The sequence below is a fragment of the Anolis carolinensis genome, unplaced genomic scaffold (assembly GCF_035594765.1).
Source record: "Anolis carolinensis isolate JA03-04 unplaced genomic scaffold, rAnoCar3.1.pri scaffold_14, whole genome shotgun sequence".
Classification (NCBI taxonomy): Eukaryota; Metazoa; Chordata; class Lepidosauria; order Squamata; family Dactyloidae; genus Anolis; species Anolis carolinensis.
Genome location: NW_026943825.1, coordinates 5,784,415 through 5,810,709, shown reverse-complemented (window position 1 = coordinate 5,810,709; position 26,295 = coordinate 5,784,415). Strand labels below are relative to the sequence as shown.

Genomic DNA, 26,295 nt, shown 5'->3' with positions numbered 1-26,295 from the left:
AAGTGTGTGTGTGTGTGAAAAACTAAACACACCTCCTTCCTCAGGATACCTGCATTACAGATTGTTCACTCTTTCGTTCAAAATGAAATAAGCGAAGATTTATGGCTGAACGAGCATTGCGATTTCCAAAATACGTTTCTCTTTCTTAAAAGTCTCATTTCAAGACAAGAGTTTTTCTTGACGTATTATTAAAATACAATTACGTAGAATTAATATCTGGTCCAGTGTTCTCAAATGGGCGTTGTTCTACAGTCAAAAGCGAAAGTGGCAACGTCAATTCGACTAGATACTGTTTCCTTGAACCGCAATAACAATGGAACAATAATCCTTGAAACAAAGTGAATTTTCTATGCAGCTGCAAGAAAGAAACATTGCACTTACAATTTTTCTAATTTTCAGAGTTTTGTTTTCATATAGCTATTTAAACGGTATAAAAAGGTAAAGGTTTTCCCCTGACATGAAGTCTAGCCTTATCCCACTCTGCCGTTACCTTCCCACCGGAGTAGTAGCTATTGATCTACTCACATTTGCGTGCTTTCGGACTGCTAGGTTGGCAGAAGCTGGAACTAACAGCGGGAGCTCATCCCGCCCCCGGATTTGAACCGCCAACCAGCAAGCTCAGCAGTTTAACCCGCTGCGCCACCAGCGGCTCCATTTACAGAAACATAGATACAGCCAGAATAAATTCTTAAAAATTGACAATACAATGTGATTGCTAGAAGCCAAATAGTTTACATATTTAACTGGAGGAAAACCGCAGATATAATGAATAAAGATAATGGTTAAATGTGTTGTCGAAGGCTTTCATGGCCGGAATCAACCTCCCAACAAAGAATTCCACCAGGCAGGAAGCAGCCAGGCTTTGAAGCTACATGACTATTCAGTGCTAATCAAGGTGGCCAATGGCAACATTCACACTTGCCTCTAACAGACGAGTTCTTTCTCCCACCCTGGACATTTCACGGAGATATAAACCCCACTTGCGAGCTCACAACCTCTGAGGATACCTGCCATAGATGTGGGCGAAACGTCAGGAGAGAATGCTTCTGGATCATGGCCAGATAGCACAGAAAACACACAACAACCCAATATTGGTTAAAATTCGTATCTGTATTAAAGGATGCTTCTAAATAAAATGCCATTCGGCAGATGGTTTTAAGGAAAGAATTGTAGGAAGGCTTCAAGTTGATGGTGATGGCAGTTATATCCCTGATAACACTTTAATAAAGGTAGTATCTGGAGTATAAAAGAGCACCAAATTATCTCCAAATTGGGGTGGAAGAGACATTAATCCATGTAACTTCTTTACCATTTATGAAATACATCCTTTCTGAGACTTAACGAAAAGGCACGTCATCACAAGGAGAAGCCCCAAATAGCAGAAATGTTAAAATTATTTTCAGTTTGTATACAAAGTACATGTGCTCAATTCAAAATGCGTTTTGTCTGGAGATGTTTACAAACATGATTTCATCAATAAACAAGATTCAACACGGCTCATTGCGGAAACGTTCCTTGGAAAAGCACAGCTCTTTTTCAGTCCGACACGAAGTAAAAATGGAAAGTGAATACGGACGGGATTCAAAGGAGTCGAACTAAGATACGCGTCTCATTCCTAATACAAAACCAAATGGAATGTGCCTTTCTCCCAACCTTAGTGCAGTCTGCCCTAACTTAAGGCCTTAGAAGAGTGTTGAACTACAATTCCCATCACTCTCCTACTAGCAAAAATAGAGAATGAGCGGAATGGAAGCGCCAGGTTGGGGAAGGTTCTTTTATGGGGACCAGAAGCCATCACCCCCTGCATTCTCAATTACTGTTGTGACCGCTCCCTTTCTGGAAATCCTAACATATAAGACCCAGACCCGAGCTTGGCATCCTAGAGATGTGGGGCCAGTGGGTTGCCAGTCTTCTTCCCCAGACGGGCCATGGGTCGCTCTCGCTCCTCCCAAAGCGTCACTCCGTCACAGGTGCAGATCTTCTTGGGGTTTTGGAAGAGGCCTGAGGAACGGGCAATGATCCCACAGGCCACTCTGCAAAAGCAAAGTGAGAATGAGAAACAGAAAAGGTGCAGATCTTGACTGCTGCAGCACATTTCATGTGGGGCTGCCCTAGATGTAGCTAATGTAAAACACCTAATGGGTAGCAGAAGGCCTCAAAGTTTACCCTGTTTCCTATATAAGGCCTAAGTGGAAAGTATTTATTTATTTACAGTACAGTGTTCCCTCACCTATCTCTGGGGTTAGGTTCCAAGACCACCCGAAATAAGTGAAAATCCGCCAAGTAGGGACGCTATATTTATTTTAATATTTACACATTATTTTAATACTTATACACTATTTCAAGTCTTTATCAAGACTCCTGTCGCCACTGCCTGTATCTCAGGCCCGTCTTGTGGGAACAAGGGAGAGGGCCTTTTCTGCTGTGGCCCCCCGACTGTGGAATTCACTGCCCATTGAGATTAGGCAGGCCCCCACTTTGCTAGCCTTTAAGAAAGACTTAAAAACATGGCTCTTTGGAGAGTAACTGTTATATCTTTCTTCACTATTTTATGTCCCTGCTCCCCGTGGTTTTATTCATATGTCTTTCTCACCGAGTTTTAACTTAGTGTTCATGTGGCCCGCCCTGGATTTTATTGCTTTTTCTGAATTCTGGTTTGTAATGTATGTTATTATTTATTGCATTGTTAAATTGTGTTTTGATGTGTTGTTTTATATTCTGTTATATTGTATGGTTTTGGGCATGGCCCCATGTAAGCCGCCCCGAGTCCCCGTTGGGGAGATGGTGGCGGGGTATAAATAAAGTTTTATTATTATTATTATTATTATCAACCAATCATGTGTTGATAAATCACATCCTTTTCCTCCCGTTGCCACTTGGGCTCTTTTTCTCTCCCTTTGACTTCTCCTTCCTCCCTTCCTTAGGCTGTAAATTTTAATTTTTTATGATTTATAATAATCTTTTAGAGTTTATTGAAAAACCGCGAAACAGCGAACCCGCTAAAAGTGAACCGCGAAGTAGTGGAGGAACACTATATTTATATTCCACCCTTCTCACCCCAAAGGAGGTTACCATAGTATTCCAGTAAGGAGAAGAAATATCCAGCGATAGCAGCCAAAGGTTTTCTCTTGAAAACCCGCTGCAATCATCTCACCTGTCTCCCGAATTTCCCGTGACTTTTGAGAGCGGATGGCATCCACGGCCCAAGTCATCTTCCCCTGCGTCGATCACCAGGGAGCGTCCAATTATATCCTGGACCTGAGAAAGAAGGCAACTTTGCTAAATGTCATAAAAGGTAAAGGTTTTCCTCTGACGTTAAGTCCAGTCGTGACTGACTCTGGGGGTTGGTGCTCATCTCCATTTCTAAGCCGAAGAGCCGGCGTTGTCTGTAGACACCTCCAAAGTCATGTGGCCGGCATGACTGCATGGAGCGCTGTTACTTTCCCGCCGGAGCTGTACCTATTGATCTACTCACATCTGCATGTTTTCGAACTGCTAGGTTGGCAGGAGCTGGGGCTAACAGCGGGAGCTCATTCCGCTCCCGGGATTTGAACCTGGCATCTTTTGGTCCGCAAGTTCACCAGCTCAGCGCTTTAACACACTGTGCCACCAGGGGGCCCTGCTAAATGTCATAGAATCATAGAATAATGAGAGCTGGGATCCCCAAAGGCCATCCAGTGCAACCCCGTTCTGCCTTCATGCAGGAAAAGCACAATCAAAGCCCTCCCAACAGATGGCCAGCCTCTGTTTAAAAGCTTCCACTGGGCTAGCGTTGTACCTTCAGTCGGCCGTCTTCAATCCGGAAGGAAGCTCTTCCATCCGCCGCAGCCACAATATTGCCCAGATCCCCAGTATGCTGCAAAGAGAGAGCCTTGCTGTTACATCTCATTAATGTCATTCAAGTAATTTAAGGCTCTAAGTGGGCAAAGTGTGGTCTGCATTTAATGTGCACAACTGACCCGGTGTTCATCCTGCGGTCCTCCGTGGCATTCCCCATCAGGGTTGAAATGGTCCCCACAGCTGCGAGGAAACAAAGCGGAAATTGGACATCCCATAGAAGACAAGTCCCTGAATGGGGCGTAATTCGCAAAACCCGAAGGGACTCCAGAACATTCCCCGCTTGCATCTCTTTACCTGTTGCAGCCGCCACTGATGTCTCCAAACTCGTGGACATGCAAGCCGTGCAACCCCGGCTCCAACCCATCAACGGTCCCATCCACCAGGCATTTCTCAGGGGAGACTTGCAAGAACCTCACCACCCCCTGGATCAAGCCAGGGCCGGACACCATGGCCACAGCCGCACTGCCTAATGGTGTTAAGAAGAAAACGCATAGTACATGAATCTGAATCTCCTGTGATTTGACACTTCTTTATTTTCCTTATTAAAATATTTTTATGCAGGGGTTCCCGTACATAGGAAATGAGGTTCATGGCCTATTTGTTTTGATTCCAATTGGCAGAAAAGAGGAGAGCTGAGTGGGAGTAAGCTTAGAGCCTTTTAGGATGAGACCTGGAAAGGTCCTCATTTGAACTGCTGCTAGATGGATTTTAATCTTGGACATTCTTAAAATTTTATATAATGTGATTTTATTTTGTAATGGTATCTGTTTTATATGAACTGTTGTTTTGTAGATTGTTTTATATGAATTGTTGTTTTTACATTGTTTTTAGGCATTGAATTTTTGCCATTTACTGTAAGCCGCTTTGAATCTCCTCGGAGAGAAAGGCGGGGTAAAAGTGATGTAAATAAATAAATAAAATAAATAAATAAAATAGATCACGGCTATACAGCCCAGAAATCACACAACACTGTTGTTAATGATAACAATGATAATGAGGACTTTAGGGTTAGGTAAAGGCTTTCCCCTGACATTAAGTCTAGACGTGTCCAACTCTGGGGGTTGGTGCTCATGTCGATTTCTAAGCTGAAGAGCCAGCGTTGTCTGTAGACACCTCCAAGGTCATGTGACCACTGGCATGACTGCATGGAGCGCCATTACCTTCCTGCTGGAGCAGTACCTATTGATCTACTCACATTTGCATGTTTTTGAACTGCTACGCTGGTAGAACCTGCGGCTGGATTCGAACCTGCGACCTTTTGGTCTGCAAGTTTAACAGCTCAGCGCTTTATTTTACACACTGCGCAACCGCATATGATATATTTATATTGATAATGTATGGGTTGTTTACTGTGTACTCATAGATCTGTTTATTGTTAAATTAATAATATATATTTTAAAAAGCTAGTTTAAAGCTTGCTGTGTAAATAGCGGGAAGTATGAACCAGGAGGAAAATGGGTCCTGGGCTGGGACTTACCTGGCACGGTGCTTCCCATCCCTTTCAGCACGGCTTTGCGCCCGGTCTTCTCCAAAAGGTTCTGGACCTCTTCGGTGCCCAGGCTGGTCTCCACCAGCACCGTCTGGGAATCCAGCTGCACATCCAAAAGCTGGAGGCCTGGAGCAAAATGTACAGTAAAGGTAAAGCTTTTCCCCTGACATTAAGTCCAGTCGTGTCCGACACTGGGGGTTGGCGCTCAACTCCATTTCTAAGCCGAAGAGCTGGCGCTGTCCAAAGACACCTCCAAGGTCATGTGGCCAACATGACTGTATGGAGCGCTGTTAATGTCCCGCCGGAGTGGTACCTATTGATCTACTCACATCTGCATGTTTTCGAACTGCTAGGTTGGCAGAAGCTGGGGCTAACAGTGGGTGCTCACTTTGCTCCCCGGATTCGAACCTCGACCTTTCAGTCTGCAAGTTCAGCAGCTCAGCGCTTTAGTACTGCACCACTGGGGGCTCCAAATGTACAATGTAGTATTAATCATTGGGGTTATGATAGAGACCTGTGGTACTCCCAAGTATTTGGGACTCCATCTCCCATAAGCCCTGGCTAGCTTCTCGAAAGTGCAGAAATTCTGGGAGCTGAAGTCCAAAACACCCCCAGAGGACCAAAGGTTGTGCACCACATATTCCTGGAATTGCTCCTGCTCTTTATCTCACCCGGCACTCCTTTCAGAGTCTTCTGAACAGCCTCCACACAATTCTGGCAAGTCATCTGGACGGCAAACTCCAACTGCAAAAAGAGAACGAGAGAGAGAGTGCTGCAGCAGATCATAAATGTCAGCCAGAAAGATAAGGAATCACATACTATAGAACATTTCATATCAACCAATCAATCTATCTTTCTATACAGGCAGTGTCCCTGAGTTACAAATGACTTATAGTTAAGAACAGTACTGAGACAACAGGAAGTGAGAGAAATCTATCTCCCAAAAGGAATGGAAATCCACTGCTGGAAAAATTATCATGGGGAAAATAATAATAATAATAATAATAATATCCTGCCTCCATCTCCCCCGAAGGGGATTCGGGGTGGCTTACAGCAAAATCAGGTACAAAACAGTAACAAAATACAAAACATCAAAATACAATAATGATATAAATATGAAAAGGGGTCTCCACTGAAGCTTTATGCCCAATCCTTGTTTCCACAACAAGACAATTTTTCCAAAATCCAATTCTCACAGGGACAGAAAGTAAGGCGAAATCCTCTGAACAGGGGCATAGAAAGCAACGCAAAGCAAAGCCTGCGTCAATGAGAATTTAGTGCCTAGATCCAGGGAAGTCATGCTACTCCTCAGTTCTCCCTTGGTCAGGCCACAACTGGAATCGCACTGTGTCCAATTCTGGGCACCGCAATTGAAGGGAGGCATAGATTCTAAGCTGGAATGTGTCCAGAGGACGGTGACTAAAAGGATCAAGGGTCTGGAGAACAAGCCCTATGAGGAGCAGTTTAAAGAGCTGGGTATGTTTAGCCTGCAGAAGAGAAGGCTGAGAGGAGACATCAGATGAGCTGCAAGGCCAAGAACAAGCCACGAGAGTCAAGACAAAGACCCACCCAGAAGAAAAGTGTTCTTATCATGCATACATCAAGAGAACCACTGACTGCATAGGGAAGCTGATGAAGACGCACAACATACAAACAATCTACAGACTCATGAAGAAAATCCAACAAATGCTCCGATCAGCAAAGGACAAGAGGGATCCTCCCACCTCTGCAGGAGTCTACCGTATACCAGCTGTGGACAAGTCTACAAACGCAGCAGAATTGCCCAGACACAAATCAAGGAACATGAAAGGCACTGCAGACTTTCAGGAGACTCAAGGAGCCCATGCTGGCAGGTGGATTAAACCCTTGTGCTGGCAGGGTTGCTGACCTGAAGGTTGCCAGTGCGAATCCAACCCCAGGGGAGCATGGATGAGGTCCCTCTAACAGCTCCAGCAATAATATATTATATATACATATAATATTCATAATATTATCTTGTTGTTTTTTTTTCCGTGTCAGGAGCAACTTGAGTCGCTTCTGGAGTGAGAGAATTGGCCGTCTGCAAGGACGTTGCCCAGGGGACGCCCGGATGTTTTTGATGTTTTTAACATCCTTGTGGGAGGCTTCTCTCATGTCCCAGATGCCCTGAATAATGGATGGTGAATGATTTTCTGGCCGTGCTTATGTCCTCTTGTCATGAGCTGAACAAAGAACGGACTGGTGCATAATACGATATAATACTAATAATCTATATATATAAAAGGGTAATGAAATTTCGGCCTAGGACAAAACAACAAAACTACACATCCCAGAAACACTAAACTTGGCAGCACAACCCCTCATCCATGCCTCTACGTTCATACAACAAAAAGAAAAGGAAAATAAAGTCCTAATTAGAGGGAGAGGGATAATTGTTTTTATCCAATTGTTGCCAGTTAAAGGCTAAGCTTCGCCCACTTGGTCTCCTAGCAACCCACTCAGCCCAGGGGACAGGCAGAGTTAGGCCTCACTTAGGCCTCTTCCCCACTATAAAATACAGATTATCTGATTTGAACTGGATTATATGGCAGTGTAGACTCAAGGCCCTTCCACACAGCTATATAACCCATTTATAATTTTATATTATCTGCTTTGAACTGGATTATCTTGACTCCACACTGCCATATAATCTACTTCAGTGTACAGTCGGACACAACTGGACTTAATGTCAGGGGAAAACCTTTACCCTTTACCTTAACTACCACCAATTCCTCAATACTTTTATTTCCCATACCACCATATTTCGCCACAGCAACGCGTGGTCGGGCACAGCTAGTATATTATATATACATATAATATTCATAATATTATATTGTAATACGAAATAATACTAATAATACAATATAATAATATTAATTATATATTCTATTTTACATGTAATATTACTAATAATATTACCATATATTGATACAGTACAATATAGTAATTTATTACCAGTATTGTACTATGCTAATAATATAATATTGTATGTAAATTTAATTTGTAAGCCGCTCTGAGTCCCCTTCGGGGTGAGAAGGGCGGGATATAAATGTAGCAAATAAATAAATGCGGGGACATGAGAGAATCCTCCAACAGGGATGGTAAAACATCCGGACCATGTCCCCTGGGCAACGTCCTTGCAGACAGCCAATTCTCTCACACCAGAAGTGACTTGCAGTTTCTCAAGTCGCTCCTGACACACACACAAACACACAGAGAAAGAAAACTGCAGACTGATTCAACCAGAGAAGTCAGCCACAGCAGAGCACTTGATGAACCAACCCTGGACACAGCATATTATTTGAGAACACAGAAACGCTGAACCACTCCAACAACTCCTCACAACCTCTGAGGATGCCTGCCATAGATGTGGGTGAAACGTCAAGAGAGAATGCTTCTGGAACATGGCCATACAGCCCGGAAAACATACAACAACACTCCAACAACGACCACGTCAGATGACACCGAGACGCCACTGAAATCCACAAGCATATGGACAATTTCAACAGAAAGAAAATGAACACAACCTGGTTGCTTGTATTAAAAAACCCTCTAAAATCAATAATAAATAATAATAATAATAACTTTATTTTTATACCCCGCCTCTATCTCCCCAAAGGGGACTCAGGGCGGCTTACATGGGGGCCAAGGCCGAATAAAAACAATAGTAATATAAAACACAACAATAGACAAGAGACATGCACAATTATAAAAACGTAAACATTACCCAATAAAAATAAATGACAAAAAACTAATAAAAACATGGATTAAAATGGAGAGGTTGTAAAAGTAGATTGGGTAAAAATCAAGACAGCAAATAAAGAGCAAGACTCAAAAAGCAGGGGGGAGGAGAGTTCCAGACAAGAATCAATCAGGGCCAGCTAACACCTCCCAATAAAGGATTCCCCCCAGGCAGGAAGCAGCCAGACCTTGAAACTACGGGCCCTTAAAAAGCTAATCAAGGTGGCAAATGGCAACATTCACACGTACCTCAAGCAGACACGACTTCTTTCTCCCCACCACTGATAATATAAATCTCACTTACTTAGCTTCCAACAGACCTCACAACCTCTGAGGATGCCTGCCACAGATGTGGGCGAAAGGTCAGAAGAGAATGCTTCTAGAACATGGCCAGACAGTCTGGACTCACAACAACTTACTGGTACAGGCCTGGGCCTACTTGGGCCTTCCCTTCAGGGGTTTGGACTTCAACTCCCATCATTCCTCACAGCCTCCGGCCCTTGGAAGGCCCAAGTCAGCCCAGGCCTGGGCTCGCCACATGGAGAGTTCTGGCTTCGACTTCTAAGGCCCAGAAAACCGCCACGACAACAACAACAACGACCCTATTCCCTTCCACCTTGCAGGCGACGCCTCCCTCTCCGCCTGGAGCTCCTGCCATCGCTGCCTTCGACGGTATTTCTCCTCAGGAAGGTAAATGTACCCCGCCGGACTCCTTTGAAGGCGACACGCGAGGGGGCGGGGCTTATTACTGTTGCTTCAGTTCCGTTCCCTAAAGGCCTCCCCGTTCTGCGGAGAGCGGTAACCTTGGCAACGGGTAAGTCAACAACAGGGCCTGAGTAGAAGAAAGCGGAAGTGGAGCGCAGTGGTAACCTTGGCGACGGATGAGGCGACAACACGGCCTGGGCTTGGCTGTGGTGACCAGGCCTGGGCTTCGCTTTGGTGACCAGGCCTGCGCCTCGCTGTGGTGACGAGGCCTGGGCTTGGCTGTGGTGACCAGGCCTGGGCTTGGCTGTGGTGACCAGGCCTGGGCTTGGCTGTGGTGACCAGGCCTGGGCTTGGCTGTGGTGACCAGGCCTGGGCTTGGCTGTGGTGACGAGGCCTGGGCTTGGCTGTGGTGACCAGGCCTGGGCTTGGCTGTGGTGACCAGGCCTGGGCTTGGCTGTGGTGACGAGGCCTGGGCTTGGCTGTGGTGACGAGGCCTGGGCTTGGCTGTGGTGACGAGGCCTGGGCTTGGCTGTGGTGACGAGGCCTGGGCTTGGCTGTGGTGACGAGGCCTGGGCTTGGCTGTGGTGACGAGGCCTGGGCTTCGCTTTGGTGACCAGGACTACGCGTCGCTGTGGTGACCAGGCCTTGGCTTCGTTGTGGTGACCCGGCCTGCGCCTCGCTGTGGTGACGAGGCCTGGGCTTCGCTGTGGTGACGAGGCCTGCGCATCGTTGTGGTGACCAGGCCTTGGCTTCGCTGTGGTGACCAGGACTACGCCTCGCTGTGGTGACCAGGACTACATGTCACTGTTGTGACCAGGACTACGCGTCGCTGTGGTGACCAGGCCTGGACTTTGCTGTGGTGGCCAGGACTACGCATCGCTGTGGCGACCAGGACTACGCGTCGCTGTGACGACCAGGCCTGAACTTCGCTGTGGTGACCAGAACTACGTGTCGCTGTGGTGACCAGGCCTACGCCTCGCTGTGGTGACCAGGCCTACGCCTCGCTGTGGTGACCAGGACTACGCGTCGCTGTGGTGACCAGGCCTGGACTTTGCTGTGGTGGCCAGGACTACGCATCGCTGTGGCGACCAGGACTACGCGTCGCTGTGACGACCAGGCCTGAACTTCGCTGTGGTGACCAGAACTACGTGTCGCTGTGGTGACCAGGCCTACGCCTCGCTGTGGTGACCAGGCCTACGCCTCGCTGTGGTGACCAGGACTACGCGTCGCTGTGGTGACCAGGACTACGCGTCGCTGTGGTGACCAGGCCGCTCGGAAAAATGTCGAGGCGGGTGTATGCCGCCGCTCACTTGCGGTACCCCTTGGAGGACACAGAGGCCGTGGCCCAGCGCCTGCATGCCCAGTACCGCCGCTTGTTGGACCCCTTGTCGCTCTTCCCGACCACTCACTCTCGAGTGCAGGCCTCACTCCCAGCTGAGGCCGAGCCGGATGTCTCCTTCGCCGCCCCCTTAGGCCCCGCACTGGCCTCGCCGTCATCCCCGAGGCGCACCCCGGTGCCCATCTCCCAAGCTGCGCTGCTGCAGCTGGTCAGGAACAAGATGGAGCTCGGCCCGCACTGGGCCAAACACATCCCAGCGGTGCATCAGCGCACCTTCCGGGAAGTCATCTTGACCGAAGTGCGGCACGCCTACGTGGAGGTCCAGCGCAGCCTCTACAACCCGGCCTTCGAGGCCCACACCAACCGGGAGCTGTACCAGCACTTGGTGACCTACGTCGGCCTGGTCTCGCAGCACCTCTTCCTCCACTACCTGTGCCTCATGGAGCAGCACCGCTCGCTCAACGTCTTCACCGACTGCGCCAACCTCACCCGCTTCTCCGCCCAACTCGCCCTGGACTGCACCCGCTTCCTGGACATCGAGGTCGTGCGGCATCACCTCGTGGTGGAGATGAAGGCTCCGCGTGGGTACCGGGCTCTGTCCCTGCGCAAGACGACCCTCATTGGCGAGCACCCGGCCCGCGCAATAGGCTGCCGCCTGGGATTCACCATTGGGCACTTCATCCGGCTCACTCGGCCCCGCACGCAGGCTCTGAGGCAAAAAAGAGCTCAGGACATCAAGGAGCTGGAGGAGATCCCTCCATTGGATTTGAGCATAATCAAGCAGATGCAGCTCCCTGGGATGGAAGGCAACATCAGGGCTACGTCATGCGCCGCCATCACCATGCCATGTCCGGCGAGGGACAAAAGCAAACCAGAGGCAGAGAAGAAGGCTCGCCTTTTCAGGAGCTACTCCATGCCCAATATGCGAGCCGGGCGGCTGCTAGCGGACGAGTTAGGGATCTGCATCACGCCTCGGCGCCTCACTCCAGATTTGCCCTTCCACTACGTGGATGACGAGGAGCGCATGGAGGCGGTCAGCTTGGCGGACGATCTGCGGAGACTGGTGCAGGGGTCCATCCTGAGGAGCGGGCAGTGGAAAGAAGAGGAAGAAGACGGCTTGGACCTCCCTCCGCTCCTGAAGGTCTTGACGCGGCGCAAGGCCAACGAGGCCCGGCTGGAGCACCTCCAGAGGACGCTGGCTTCCTTGCGGTATGAAGAGAGCTCTGAGTTGAAGCGGAGAAATACCATTATCGCCGCGCCGGCCTCCCACCCACAAGCGACAACAGTGAACTTCAAAGTCCATGAGCAAATGGTGGTGAAGGCGGCCGACCTGCAAGTCTCGGAAAGAGTTTACTCCGAGGCCGTGGTCCTGGAAAGGAGCTCCCTGATTTACAATCACCTCCTCGGGGAGATAAACAATGCTACTTTGCAGTCTCTGGACGCCAGCCTTTTTGTTGGTGAAGAGGTCCGGGGGATGTACAAGGAGCTGATGAATACTGTCCCAAAAGACCACCTAAAGTTTGACCTTGGGCCCTTGATAGAATCTCATGCCACAAAACTAGATTTCTCCGCTTGCTTTGCTTCTTCAACACTGAGGAAGAAAGAAAGCGAGCAGGTCGTGAACGAAGAGCTGGCTAAAATCCTGCCCGCTGGGCCTTTCTCCCCAGAGGAAGTGGTGGACACGCTGAAAACTCCAAATCTCCCTATCAAGAAACCCATGAGTAAAAAACAGCATGCGACTTGGCTGAAATGGTGGAAGAACACCTTCAACATTGATGACTATCTGAACTACATCGCGACCAAGGAGTCTGACTTTTTGCCGGTGATTTTCCATCTGTACAGCATTGGTGGAGACAAGGAGGAGGAGCTGCAGCAGCAGGCGATCCATGAGGCTGAAGTCAAGCAAGAAGAGAAAGTGAGGAGAATCTCGATTAAGAAAGCTGCCAAGGTCCAATTCAAGGAGGAATCAGTTGAAACGGGGCAGTGGAAGGCTGACAACACGGCAAAGATGGAATTGGGGGTTCTTGTTCCTTATGACCACAAGCCCGAGGATCTCCGGGCCCTGCAGAGAAGGCTGGAAAGGCTCTGGACCGTCCTTCATTTCTCAGAGTCAGAGAGGCTTGACATGGCCATCAAGTACAGCTCCAACCAGTACTACTTCTTCCTCCCCGACATGCTCAAAGCGTGGGAAGAGGCGGCCCAGTTAATCCAGGAGCGGGAGCTCTTGCTGGCCGAACTGGAAAGCTTTGAGCAGACAGCGTCGGACCCAAACCGCTTGTTCAGCCAAGAGCCCCGGGCCTTTGCCATGCGGATGAAGGAATCCAGAAAACGGGACCGCCTGCACACGGAGCTGGCCTGGTTTAACTCTGAGCTCTATGAAGTCCTGACTGAGATCAAAAAGGAGTTCAATGACACTGTGACTTTCCGGGGACGGCCCTACATGGAGAAGATGCAATGGGACAAAGTGGAGATGCTGTACTGGTTGCAGCAACAGCGCCGTGGAGGAGCCCTGAAGAGGTACGCAAGAACAGGGAGCCAGAGGAGACTCCCCCCTCTTACTTAAGATGTATTGCTCTTTGAATATGCACCAAGATGGCAGTTGGGAAGGCAACCTTTCAACACAAATGCCAGATTCCTCTACCAGTTTTCTTCCCCCAGCTGAATTCCCTGACAAACATATAAAGAAGAGGGATTTTACTGAGGTCCAAAGGAACCAAGGAGGGATTTTACTGAGGTCCGAAGATCACAAACGGTATAAAAGACAAGGAGATTCAGGTAGCAGCCACGAAATGGGACTAGAATATGTGGACATATACCAAAGGAGTAAGATTTGCAGGTTATCTAGTTCAGGCCACTATTTGGAAATCAGCAAGATATTTCTTCTTAATTTGTTGGTGTCTGTAGCAGAATGTGACATTTCTCACTATTTTAATTAAACAGGTTAAAAAGTGTTATCCTTTATCAGGAGTGCTGTAATTGTGTAGCCATGCATGATGGGGGACTGGACTTGATAGCCTTTTGCAGCCCTTTCTGTTTACCTTTTATACCCCAGTATCTATGCCATTTATTCCCCACATCTGGCCTGTTGACCTAGCAAACCCTATTATGCAGGACTCTCAATGCCACAGCTGTGCCCTACATCACCCACATCCAAGGCCATCACGTCCCAACTATGGGGTGTATAGGCATTATTTGGGCATCTGACCTGCTGTAGTGTTCCTGTAAGGATTGGAGGAGGTGGTGGCAAGATTTCATGTGTTTGTAGAAATAGTTGTGCCGAATCCCAAGGTTCTATTAGCAGCAGCCATAGAGACCCCTGAAACGATGTTGATGAGGAGGGAATGGGTCATTCCAAAACCCAAAAATACTGATTTTACCTATTAGTTTCCAAATAGTGCTGTTCAATGTTGTTTTGTTTCTCAGAAGGCAGATTCCTTCTCTTCACTTCCTGTTTTCCCTAACCTCACAGTGAAAGTGTTCCATGTCATAAGGTTTGACATGTGTAGGAAATGGGGCAGAGGCGACCCCACTCCGCAGCTGTATTGGATTTCTAACCAATTTATTTCTAAGTCTGAGCAACAGAGAGACCCAAATCTCCAGGAGGCTGTTACAAATGTTTTATTTTCTTGAAGGTGGGGTGGGTGGGGGGAAAGGTGAAGAGTGTTCAGTGAACAAAAAGAATCACAGGTTAATATCAATATATGAAGGGTAGGATGCCACAGGAAGGGCCAAAACTCAAGTTTGTACATGGGTGACTTCTTGTAGGTAAAGAAAAAGGAAATACTTGTATTTAATTCCAAAATTCAGCTGGCTCAGGAGGAAGGGGAAACCTCTGGCTGAGTTGAGGGAAAAGGCAGTGGCTCAAAACAGGATCCTTGCCTCCGTGTGCCTCTCTCTCTCTGCTTGTGCCTAGATCTCAATAGAAATCCACAAAGTAACGACCAGGGCTTCTCCAAAGGGGAGGGTGTGAGACCCACTGAGGTCAAATTCCTTTGCCAGCCCTCGCCCCTCTTTCCGACCCCCGAAAGCAATTCCCGGGAAAGATTTTTATTTAAAAAATGAAGTTAGCTGTCACTAAGTTTCAAAGACGCACAAAATGTCCACTAAGTGAGGCCATGCTAAACACAAATCGACACACATCGTGAAGCCTGGCACAGTATTTGCCGCGGGCGTGTACCACAGGAACCCGACGTCCAGCCCTCAAATAGCTTCCCTGAAAAATAAAAGACACAGTTCATTTGAAGGCCCAGGGATACGGTCTCTGCGCCGAGAGGAAAACCCACCAATGGACGGGGCAGGAGTCCGACACGCCGGCCTTTGCTTCTAGGAATGATGTCTCAACTACATCTCTGCATGTAGTTGTGGAAGGAAGAGATGTGAGAGGAAGGGAAAAAAAGATTTGTAACCACTACTTCGCAGATGGTTCTAGGGCAGAAAGGGCACTGCCAACACATTCCTGCAATAATTACAAAGGATGTTTCTCACATTGGCTGGCCTTTACCCAATTGTGACCAGTGATTGCACAGTTTGGAAGTTACTGCTTTGTTTACACTTCTCAGAAACCCTTAACCAACATGACCAGGCATATCCCCTTTCCCAGCCCCATCATCCAAGATTGTTTTGAAACTGGAGATGTAGGGAATTGAAGCTGGGACTGTGCCACTACTCAATTTTCTCTGGAAGAAAGGAAACTAAATTGCGTTATCTTCTGCTCTGATTGCTAGTGGCTCTTTAAAGTCACAGGCCATGGAGCATCTTTCCCATTGTTTTAAAAAACTAGAGATCAGTCCTGAGCCCTTCTGTGTGGTCTTTCCCTACAATCAGACCCCTTCAGATCACTCTGCTTTGACTCCCAGGCAAAACCTATTCTAGCAAATATGGAGGGGTCATGGGCACTCCTGCTCTGTAGGGGGAATACTGCAAACCTGACATTCAAGGAACGGCTTCAATCTTGTTGCAGACAAGAGACACCAACAGGGCCTTAGGCATCTCTCTAATGTACGCCGTGTGGCCTAAAAGGCCTTACTAATTCCAAGCAACATGCTAAGTTCCATAGGAATGACATGCTCCGATGATGGCTTTCCTATTAAGGCATTGAATAACTGCCATATGCAAGCCGCCTTGAGTCCCCTTCGGGGTAGAGAAAGGCAGTGTATGAATAGGGTAAATAAATAATAATAATATCTACACCCACTCCTGGGTGAGGAAAAGAGTGGCAATCAGTAGGGATAAGGATCAATCTAGGGAAAATGCTAGGAAAGGGATGAAAATATTCTGTTGAACATAAAAATAAATATCATTGTGGACACCGCTGCATCAATGTACACATGCAAGGAGAGTGGGACAGAGAGCTGGCAGCCCTGTGAACAGAAGGCAAGGCTGTGGACCCATAAGGAAGGAGCAGAGGGGCTTGGAAGAAATAGGAAAAACTGACAAGAGCTAGTTAGGTCCTTAGAGCTAACAGAAGAGAGCCTTTTCTTCACAAGGAAACAAATCCTGGGTGTACAATTCCATAGCAAATGAACAAGGTCCTCCTTTTCCCTCAAGGTCTGGACAACACCATGCATGCCAGCAGCACAGCTTACTCCAATTTTGCTAATCACTAGTATGCAGCTACTACCTGCAGCAGGATCCAGAACTCCACAGATACCAGCTGATATCCGCCTGAGACGTACAGGGCCAGCCACCTTCCCAGGTTTCATTGGCAGCTGCACCAATGGGCCACCCTCCCTCCTCCTCCTCCAAGCGATTCATGAAAAAACGCGCTCACCTCCAGACTCAAAACGCGGAGTACCGCAACCTGTCCGCGCCTGCATCCCGCCCGAACCGCTGGACATCGTAGAGGGAGGATCGCGGGACGGGAGATAGCTGAACCCGCTCGTATCCGTACACGTCTCCGGTGGTGGAAGCCACGGCGGCCGAGCGACGCAGAGGGCTTCTATCCCGGGTGTAAAAGGAAGAGGTCGCGGCCGCAGCGGCGGCGGCAGCAACTGCCACCGCAGTTCCCGAGGCTGGAAGCAAGGCCCTCTCGTAGGGGTCTAAGGCGGTAGTGAGGCGGCTGGCCATAGCCGTGGCTTGCGAATACTGGGCATACTGGGAATACTGGGCCATGGTTTGCTCTGCATAAGCGTCGTATGCAGAAGCCCCGTACGCCGCGGCCGACCTCGCGCGGTACCGTTTATAGTAATCCACCATTCCGTAAGGGTCATCGTAATACACGGGGTCCCCATAGCCCGTAGGGTAGGGGGTGCGCACCACTCCGTATTGCTCGCTATAGGTTTCGGTCAACTCGGGCACTTGCCCCGTGCGATCGACCGGGCACTCTTTAGACCAGTGACCCTCCTTCCCACACCGGTAGCAGCCACTCTTGTCTCCCATCCCGGGCGCGGTCCTGAGCCGGCTGGTGGACAACTGCACGCGCATTCGTTTGCCTTGAAGAAACAGACGCAAGAAGGGCAGCTATAAAGGTTTGTTAAGAACAGTTCACAGCAAAAGCACAGCAGGTCAGACTTTTTAAGTGGGAATGGAAACAAGCCAGGGAACGACCAGCTGGATCAGTCCGCCACAACTCATAGTGCAGGAGATGAACAAACGCTTCCTTGTGCCATATTATTTTTCACCACAAAAAAGGTGGGGTCAACCCTCTATCTTAATGCCAATCAGCCAAGCCAGCAGCTTGGGAAGCAAAATGCTTGGCGGCAGCAGATGTTTCCTGATTGTACAGCATTGGCAGCAAGAACTAGAAATACACCAGCAGGCCTATAGAATGATACTCCTAGATCCCAACAATATTCTCTTTGGAAGCTGGCAGCTGCATAGACAAAGTGCTCTCTGGAACACCCCAATTAAATCAGCTGCCACAACTGTGTTGAAAGAAGCTAAAGAAATGCTTACAGAGGCTTGGAAACCAATGTGAACAATTATTGGAGGTTTTGGGAAATGGTCTCTGATAGTGACCATGACACCCACAGCTCATCAATCTTGGGAGAGGGGCTGCTGTTTTGAATGTGTTGTTTTCCCCTGATGAAAGGTCAGATGGGCTCCATGTAGGAGATCTCACAGGATTGGCCTTTTTGGGTCCGAGAGGTATGAGGCTCAGTCAGCTCAGAATTCCTTCCTGAACAAACACAGGAAGGTGGTATATTCTGGGCCTACAGAAACATATAGCCTGCAGCTCAACAAAAGGAGCACTATTGACACGCATCATGAAGCCTGTAGATGAATTTTAAACTTCTGGCTGATAGCCAGTCCAACACAGCACAAGGTCAGATTCATTCCCAGTTACTACTGGCCATGCACCTTGCTTTGCCATTTTCAGGAACTAACAGCATCATCACCGGCTCCATTAAGACAGGTGCTGCTCACCTGACATTTTAACCTTTTTTTAAAATTGCCGCCACCACGTTGGAACACTGCTTGCCGTTAATGCAGAGAGAAGGGTCATCTCTGTAGACCTACATCAAATGCTTAAAACCCCCTGGTGATGCTCTTCCCCAAGACGTCTGCTCCCTTTCAACTTTCTGCCTTCCAGAAGTCCAGTCAGCCACACTGTCTTCAACATTTCTAAGCATAGCTCTAAAGCCACTTATGCTCCCTGGCAGCAACCTGCCTTCAGACACAAACACGCAGCACAGAAACACACTGACCTGTGCACTGGCTTCAGGTGGATCTAGCCGTAATGGCATTTTTTGCATGGAATCATAGTCTGTATATCAAGGTGCTATATTGGACAATGGGGTAGACTGTGTACACCCCAGAAGGAGGACCAACAGGAATGTTCCCACCCCAAAATATCACTTAATATAGCCAGAAGTTTCTATTTTTCTCTCCCTAAGTTTTTCAAATAAACTTACAGACATGGGTCCCCGAACAAAGGCCCGTGGGCCAGATATGGCCCTCCAAGATCATTTACCTGGCCCGTCCTAAACTTTAGATTTAGGGTTGACCTAAGTCTGAAACAACTTGAGGGCACACAACAACAACAATCCTAATTTTGGACCAGTTCATCATAGTCCGGCCTCCCTGGACCAGTTAATCATAGTTCGGCCCCCCAACAGCCTGAGGGACCATGAACCGGCCCTCCAATTAAAAAGTATGAGGACCCCTGGTCTAAGATGTTGAACATACTGGAAAGGTGAAAAAATGCCTTACTTATCCAGTTGGTTAATATATGAGAAGCATTACGGTCCACTTCTGCGTACATTTCTCTCTCTCTCTCTCTCTCTCTCTCTCTCTCTCTCTCTCTCTCTCTCTCTATATATATATATATATATATATATATATATATATATTTGTGTGTGTGTGTGTGTAGAGAAAGGGGGGGAAGGAGAGGGAGATATGCAGAAGTGGACTGTAATGCTTCTAATGTTATCTCATATATAAATGTAATGTGCATAATTAGGACCGAGTTAACCACAAAACCACTGGACCAAATCACACCAAATTTGGCCACAATACTCATCACTTTCCAAGGAAAGATCTTGCAGCTTCAAAGCCTGGCTGCTTCATACCTAGGGGAATCCTTTCTAGGCCACCTTGAATACTGTGTTCCCTCACTTATCCGCAAAGTAGGGACACTATATTTATTTTAATATTTATACATTATTTTAGCAGTTATACACTATTTTAAGTCTTTATCAACCAATCGTGTGTTGATAAATCCCGTTGCCACTTGGGCTCCTTTTCTCTCCCTTCAGCTTCTCCTTCCTCCCTTCCTTAGGCTGTAAATTGTAATTTTTTATTATTTATAATAGTCTTTTAGAGTTTATTGAAAAACCGTGAAACAGCGAATCCTCAAAAAGTGAACCGCGAAGTAGTGAGGGAACACTGTACCACCAAGAAAACCCCACTTAGGCTTACGCCACAGCAACGCGTGGCTGGGAACAGCTAGTCTTTATGTATCTATATATGTTCCCTGCCAACCCATTACAAACCCACCATCTCTTTCCCTATCCATCTCCACCCAAATGTATTGACTTTCACACAAAACCATTGATAATTTCATTTCCTTGACCTTCCAAGCAATGCAGAATTGCATCTCTTGACCCCCTCGAGAGAAAATTGATTATTATTTTTTACAGAGCGGTTCTTACCTACCATCATGACTTAACTAGATTCTAAACCTCTTTCCAGACAAGCTAAAAAGGAAAAGAAGAAAAAGAAACTTGGCATAATTATATTCAACTAATTTGTCACGGAAAACAGGAACTGTAATGCACTTTGCACATGGAAGATGCAAAGTAAACACTGATCAGGGGATATATTTGGGATTCACCCCCTTCCCACAAAAAAAAAAAACAAAACCCAGGCAACTCTTTGCTTTCTTAACTCATTTCCACCCACACATCAACCAAGGTGCTCAGCCTTTCCAATATTCAAAACCTACAAAAAAGGAAAATACGTTGTCGAAGCTTTCATGGTTGGAATTACTGGGCTGCTGTGAGTTTTTCGGACTGTCTGGTCATACAGTCCAGAAAATCATGGCCATACAGTCCAGAAAACTCACAGCAACCCAAACAAGGAAAAGCTTACTAGAATGTAAAATAGTTAAAAGCTGCAAATCTGCTACTCACTGCTTCCTATGGCTGTGATATCTTAAATTTACAACGATGTTTCAACCACTCAAAAGTATTATTTACAAAAAGAATTGGTAAAAATCACAACTTGAAATAAGAATAAGAAACTCAGTTTAACTGATTTTTAAAAAATCATGCAGGGCCTTCAGAAATATAAAATAAAAGATTATTTCATTAATGGCAATGGGAAGGAGACAGGAAAAAATTGCACAAGACTAGGAAAATTTATAGAAATAGATGACGACAAGGGGAACCAGAAGCATGTTGTCTAAAGAAATACAAGGCAAGAAAGGTCGGCAAAACTTGAAGGCTGACTAGTAGAATTGCAGGGATAAAAGGTTAGAAGTTTATATATGTTTTCAAAGTAATATCTTCCTCTTAACAAAGGACTGAACAACAAGAAGGCAAAGTGAGTAGTAGCCAGAGTTGTGATCAAGATTCTGCTTTAAGTTAAACAAGACCTAAACATTTGACTAGTTAGTCAACACTACATTCTGAATTAATCTTTGGTTGCCCATTTCTAATTCTAGCACTCCATGACACTGTAGATTTATTCAGTAATCCAACAGCAAATACAAATGTTATTTCACTAGTCAGGCTAAAACAACCAAAGATCTAGGGCTCACTAGGGGACAGGAATACCTTTATTTTCTTCTCATCATACCAAATTGTGAGAGAAGAAACAAAGGCTTTTTGATAGGTCGAAACATTACTATAAACCAGTATTTCTACTTTTAAGAAAGTGCTTTTCTAATCCATTTCAGTTCCTGGATGAAATCTATGTTTAATAGACAGCTTTAAAGTCTCTTTACACTAACCTTATGTGATTCAGGCTCATATTCGAAAGTATTTTGACTTGATAATATTTTTAGAGGGAACCACTACACACTCAAACTTTGATAAAAATGAATTCAGGAGCCCTACCTTTTAAAAGCAGCTCTCAATAGCACAATGGGTTAAACCCTTGTGCCGGCACGACTGCTGACCGAAAGGTCGGTGGTTCGAATCTGGGGAACTGGGTGAGCTCCCATCTGCAGCTCCAGCTTCCCATATGGAAACATGAGAGAAGCCCCCCACAGTATGATAACACATCAAACATCTGGGCAACGTCCTTGCAGACGGCCAGTTCTTTCACACCAGAAGCGACTTGCAGTTTCTCAAGAAGCTCCTGACACAAAAAAATACCTTTTAAAAATCAGTCATAAGAATGATTTGGATATTAAAAGATGACTCACATAAACTGAGGTCTTGAAAACAACACTATCTTTGCTGAACCACTGACTCACATCCATGGGTTTAAAGCCAGTCTCTCATATCAAGATTCATGTTTAGCCAGACGCTAGCTCTACTAAGCTGCTGACTGTAACTGACCAAATCTGGATTCCTTGCTGGAGGCAAATGCCTCTCAGAGAGAGGAAAGCAGCTCAAGGCTTTCTTGTTTCTCACTCAGAGCCATCATCTCCCTTCCCCACCTTGGAATTCTGTGTTGTCAAGGCCCCGAATGGCCTCGACGGCATCCTCCGCTCGCTCCATGTGCACAAAGGCATAATCCTTCACAATGTCGCACTCGAGGACAGGCCCATACTCCTCAAACTTGAACCGCAGCTCGAGGTTGGTGCAGCCGGTGCTGATGTTGCCCACGTGCAGCTTGGTGGAGGCCTTGCTCTTGTTCTTGCTGGCCTCCACGTTGATGCAGACCCCGTGCAGCTTGTAGTGGTGCAGGTTGCGGATGGCGTCCTCCGCTGCCGTCTTGTCCTCGATGTGCACGAAGCCATAGTTCTTGATGATGTCGCATTCCAGGACCCGCCCATACTGCTCAAAGAGCGAGCGGATCTCCTGCTCGGTGGCCTCCCGGGGAAGGTTGCCGATGAAGAGCTTCACCATGGCAGCGACAGCTGAGCAGAGGAGTAAGGGAAGAGTTAATAACAGCCTATGCCAGGACAGACCAAACAGACGTATCAAGAGGGTTAACTTCTCTAAGTCCACATTGCAAATTACAGAAGCCTTCCCAGTTCCTTGGGGGCAAATACATTGATCAGGTGAACCAGCCCTATGATGAGGGGCTCAAAGAGCTGGGCATGTTTAGCCTGTAGAAGAGAAGACTGAGAGGAGACATTATGAGGGCCATGGATCAAGATGTGGGGGGAAGTCATAGGGAGGAGGGATCATGCTTGTTGTTTTCTCCTGCCCTAGAGACAGAGGAGCCCTGGTGGCACAGTGTGTTAATAATAATAATAATAATAATAATAATAATAATAATAATAATAACTTTATTTTTATACCCTGCCTCTATCTCCCCAAAGGGGACTCAGGGCGGCTTGCATGGGGCCAAGCCCGAATAAAAACAATAGCAATATAAAACACAGCAATAGACAAAAACATGCACAATTAAAAAAAATTAAACATTAGCCAATAAAAAACAAGAACTAATAAAAACATGGATTAAAACGGAGAGATTGTAAAAGTAGACTGGGTAAGGTGCACCATATAAATATTGTAAACACGAGGTGACTGATAAAGTGCTGCAAATTCTTGGAAGTGTTAAAGCACTGAGCAGCTGAACTTGCGGACCGAAAGGTGCCAGGTTTAAATCCCGGGAGCGGAATGAGTGCCCGCTGTTAGCCCCAGCTCATGCCAACCTAGCCGTTCGAAAACATGCAAATGTGAGTAGATCAATAGGTACCGCTCCGGCGGGAAGGTAACAGTGCTCCATGCAGTCATGCCGGCCACATGACCTTGGAGGTGTCTATGGACAACGCTGGCTGGGGGTTGGTGCTCATCTCCATTTCTAAGCCGAAGAGCCGGCGTTGTCCATAGTCACCTCCAAGGTCATGTGGCCATAGGCATGACTGCATGGAGCAACATTACCTTCCCGGCGGAGCGGTACCTATTGATCTACTCACACTCTGGGGGTTGGTGCTCATCTCCATTTCTAAGCCGAAGAGACGGCGTTGTCCATAGTCACCTCCAAGATCATGTGGCTATTGGCATGACTGCATGGAGCGCCGTCACCTTCCCGCCAGAGCGGTACCTATTGATCTACTCACATTAGCATGTTTTCGAACTGCTAGGTTGGCAGGAGCTGGGGCTAACAGCTGGCACTCATTCCGCTCCCGGGATTTAATAATAATAATAATAATAACAACAACTTTATTTTTATACCCCGCCTCTATCTCCCCAAAGGGAACTCAGGGCGGCTTACATGGGGCCAAGCCCGAATAAAAACAATAGCAATATAAAACACAACAATAGACAAAAAACATGCACAATTATAAAAATTTAAACATTAGCCAGTAAAAACAAATGACAAGAGCTAATAAAAACATGGATTAAAATGGAGAGGTTGTAAAAGTAGATTTGAACCTAGGACCTTTTGGTCTGCAAGTTCAGCAGCTCAGTGCTTTAACACACTGAGCCACCGGAGGCTCCTTAATTTTATTTATATATATATATATTTATATATATATATATATATACATACATACACACACACATATACATACATATATATATATATATAATTTATAATGGAATACAATATTATGCTAATAATACAATATAATATTAATTATATATTAAATATAATATCACTATATATATTATATATTACTATAATTTATAAATATATAATATATTGTATATACATATAATATTGATAATACAGTAGTCTCACTTATCCAAGCTAAATGGGCCGAGAGAAGCTTGGATAAGCGAATATCTTGGATAATAAGGAGGGATTAAGGAAAAGCCTATTAAACATCAAATTAGGTAATGATTTTACAAATGAAGCAACAAAACATCATGTTAGACAACAAATTTGGCAGAAAAAGTAGTTCAATACGCAGTAATGCTATGTAGTAATTACTGTACTTATGAATTTAGCACCAAAATATCACGATATATTGAAAACATTGACTACAAAAATGCCTTGGATATTCCAGAGGCTTGGATAAGTGAGGCTTGGATAAGTGAGACTCTACTGTACATGCAATATTACTAATAATATTGCAATATAGTCGTATAATATAATATATTGTATGTATATACACTTGTAAACCGACCTGAGTCCCCTTCGGGGTGAGATATAAATGTTGCTGATAAATAAAAAAATAAATATTGATAATAATATTATAATGGAATACAATATTATACTACTAATAATACAATATAATAATATTAATTATATACTAAATGTGATATTACTAATAATATTACCATATAATGATATAGTACAATACAGTAATTTAATGCTTATATTGTGCTATGCTAGTAATAAATAAATAAATAAATATTAATAATAATATTATAATGGAATACAATATACTACTACTAATACAATATAATAATATTAATTATATATTAAATGTAATATTACTAATAATATTACCATATAATGATATAGTACAATATAGTAATTTAATGCGGGCCCGGGCTGTGGCGCAGGCTGGTGAGCAACCAGCTGCAATAAATCACTCTGACCAAGAGGTCATGAGTTCGAGGCCAGCTCGGAGCCCGTGTTTGTCTCTGTCTTTGTTCTATGTTAAGGCATTGAATGTTTGCCTATATGTGTAATGTGATCCGCCCTGAGTCCCCTTCGGGGTGAGAAGGGCGGAATATAAATACTGTAAATGAATAAATAAATAAATATGCTAGTAATATATAAATAAAGATAATATTATAATGGAATACAATATACTACTAATAATACAATATAATATTAATTATATATTATATATAATATTGCTAATAATATTACCATATAATGATATAGCACAATATAGTAATTTAATGCTTATATTGTGCTATGCTAGAAATATATTATATGTACATTTGATTTGTAAGCCGCTCTGAGTCCCCTCCGGGGTGAGAAGAGCGGGATATAAATATAATAAATAAGTAACTCCAGCAAAGATGGAACTGGAATTGTAGGGAGGGAAAGACAAGAGCCAGAAACAAGCCGCGGCTGAGGGAAAAAAGGAACCCTGAGGGAAGGCCCAAGTTGGCCCAGGCCTGTGTCAATAAGAATATCCCGCCCACTCTCCGTTACTTGGCGTCAAGGGGTGTGGCAGGTGCCGGATGAATGGAAACAGGCCTTGCTAAGACTATCCCGCACACCATGCCATACCATAAACTCTGCCCAGACTCCATATTCGTATTGAAACGCATTACCCGAAAGCCAAGAGAGAGAAAACGCACCTCCTCAGCCAACCCTCAACGGGACAAAATGGCGGCGGCGGCGGCAGCAACAACGGCAAAGCTTCCCCGTCGCCTGCGAGGAGCGTCACTCCGCTTTGATTGGCTCCGTTCGGAGCCGCTCAAAGGCGTCTCGCCAATCGGGAAGTGGCTTGGGAACGAGAGCCGAAGCGGATTGGTAGGAGGAGTTAAAAGGCGGAGCCCACCCTCGCCTCCTCGCCTTGATTTGGCCTCGTCCACGTCACGGGTCTGAAAAGGTGGAATGTACCATTTTGTTGTTTCAGGCGGGGGTGTTTGGGGGTTTTAGGGAGAATTCACCATTATAGGGGTTTATTATTTATTTACTACATTTATATCCCGCTCTTCTCACCCCGAAGGAGACTCAGAGCGGCTTA

The 26,295-nt window shown here is 46.0% G+C and overlaps 3 protein-coding genes across 7 annotated transcripts; 1 reads left to right on the top strand and 2 right to left on the bottom strand.

The window, feature by feature from the left end:
• Window positions 1-1,091: 1,091 nt before the first annotated feature.
• On the bottom strand, window positions 1,092-9,860 carry LOC134294410 (copper chaperone for superoxide dismutase-like). Of its 3 annotated transcripts, none has more exons than XM_062965359.1 (8): window positions 9,705-9,860; window positions 6,001-6,073; window positions 5,318-5,455; window positions 4,135-4,306; window positions 3,960-4,020; window positions 3,779-3,856; window positions 3,155-3,258; window positions 1,092-2,033 (listed from the first exon to the last, which is right to left on the bottom strand). In XM_062965359.1, the coding sequence occupies exons 1-8, from the start codon at window positions 9,744-9,746 to the stop codon at window positions 1,880-1,882; spliced, it is 822 nt and encodes a 273-aa protein (XP_062821429.1). In that variant the 5' UTR covers window positions 9,747-9,860; the 3' UTR covers window positions 1,092-1,879. The 3 variants fall into 3 exon arrangements, with proteins under 3 accessions (XP_062821429.1, XP_062821431.1, XP_062821430.1); XM_062965361.1 differs by lacking the exon at window positions 9,705-9,860 and adding an exon at window positions 9,508-9,663; XM_062965360.1 differs by lacking the exon at window positions 9,705-9,860 and adding an exon at window positions 9,393-9,561.
• Window positions 9,861-9,889: 29 nt separating this feature from the next.
• On the top strand, window positions 9,890-14,086 carry LOC134294407 (coiled-coil domain-containing protein 87-like). Its single transcript, XM_062965351.1, has one exon. The coding sequence runs from the start codon at window positions 11,074-11,076 to the stop codon at window positions 13,693-13,695; it is 2,622 nt and encodes an 873-aa protein (XP_062821421.1). The 5' UTR covers window positions 9,890-11,073; the 3' UTR covers window positions 13,696-14,086.
• Window positions 14,087-14,734: 648 nt separating this feature from the next.
• LOC100563252 (RNA-binding protein 4B) lies at window positions 14,735-26,052 on the bottom strand. Of its 3 annotated transcripts, none has more exons than XM_062965354.1 (4): window positions 25,904-26,052; window positions 22,180-22,602; window positions 16,903-17,563; window positions 14,735-15,345 (listed from the first exon to the last, which is right to left on the bottom strand). In XM_062965354.1, the coding sequence occupies exons 2-3, from the start codon at window positions 22,589-22,591 to the stop codon at window positions 16,911-16,913; spliced, it is 1,065 nt and encodes a 354-aa protein (XP_062821424.1). In that variant the 5' UTR covers window positions 22,592-22,602; window positions 25,904-26,052; the 3' UTR covers window positions 14,735-15,345; window positions 16,903-16,910. The 3 variants fall into 3 exon arrangements, with proteins under 3 accessions (XP_062821424.1, XP_062821423.1, XP_062821425.1); XM_062965353.1 differs by having other exon boundaries at window positions 25,877-26,008; XM_062965355.1 differs by lacking the exon at window positions 16,903-17,563 and having other exon boundaries at window positions 25,877-26,008.
• Window positions 26,053-26,295: the final 243 nt, after the last annotated feature.

Coding starts and splice junctions, on each gene's coding strand:
- LOC134294410 (XM_062965359.1), bottom strand. CDS start 9,746: ATGGCAGGAGCTCCAGGCGGAGAGGGAGGCGTCGCCTGCAAG. Junction 6,074..9,704: donor AGGGAGGCGTCGCCTGCAAG/GTGGAAGGGAAT, acceptor CTCTTTTTGCAG/TTGGAGTTTGCCGTCCAGAT. Junction 2,034..3,154: donor ACGGGAAATTCGGGAGACAG/GTGAGATGATTG, acceptor TTGCTTTTGCAG/AGTGGCCTGTGGGATCATTG.
- LOC134294407 (XM_062965351.1), top strand. CDS start 11,074: ATGTCGAGGCGGGTGTATGCCGCCGCTCACTTGCGGTACCCCTTGGAG.
- LOC100563252 (XM_062965354.1), bottom strand. CDS start 22,591: ATGGTGAAGCTCTTCATCGGCAACCTTCCCCGGGAGGCCACCGAGCAG. Junction 17,564..22,179: donor TGACAACACAGAATTCCAAG/GTGGGGAAGGGA, acceptor TGTTTCTTCAAG/GCAAACGAATGCGCGTGCAG.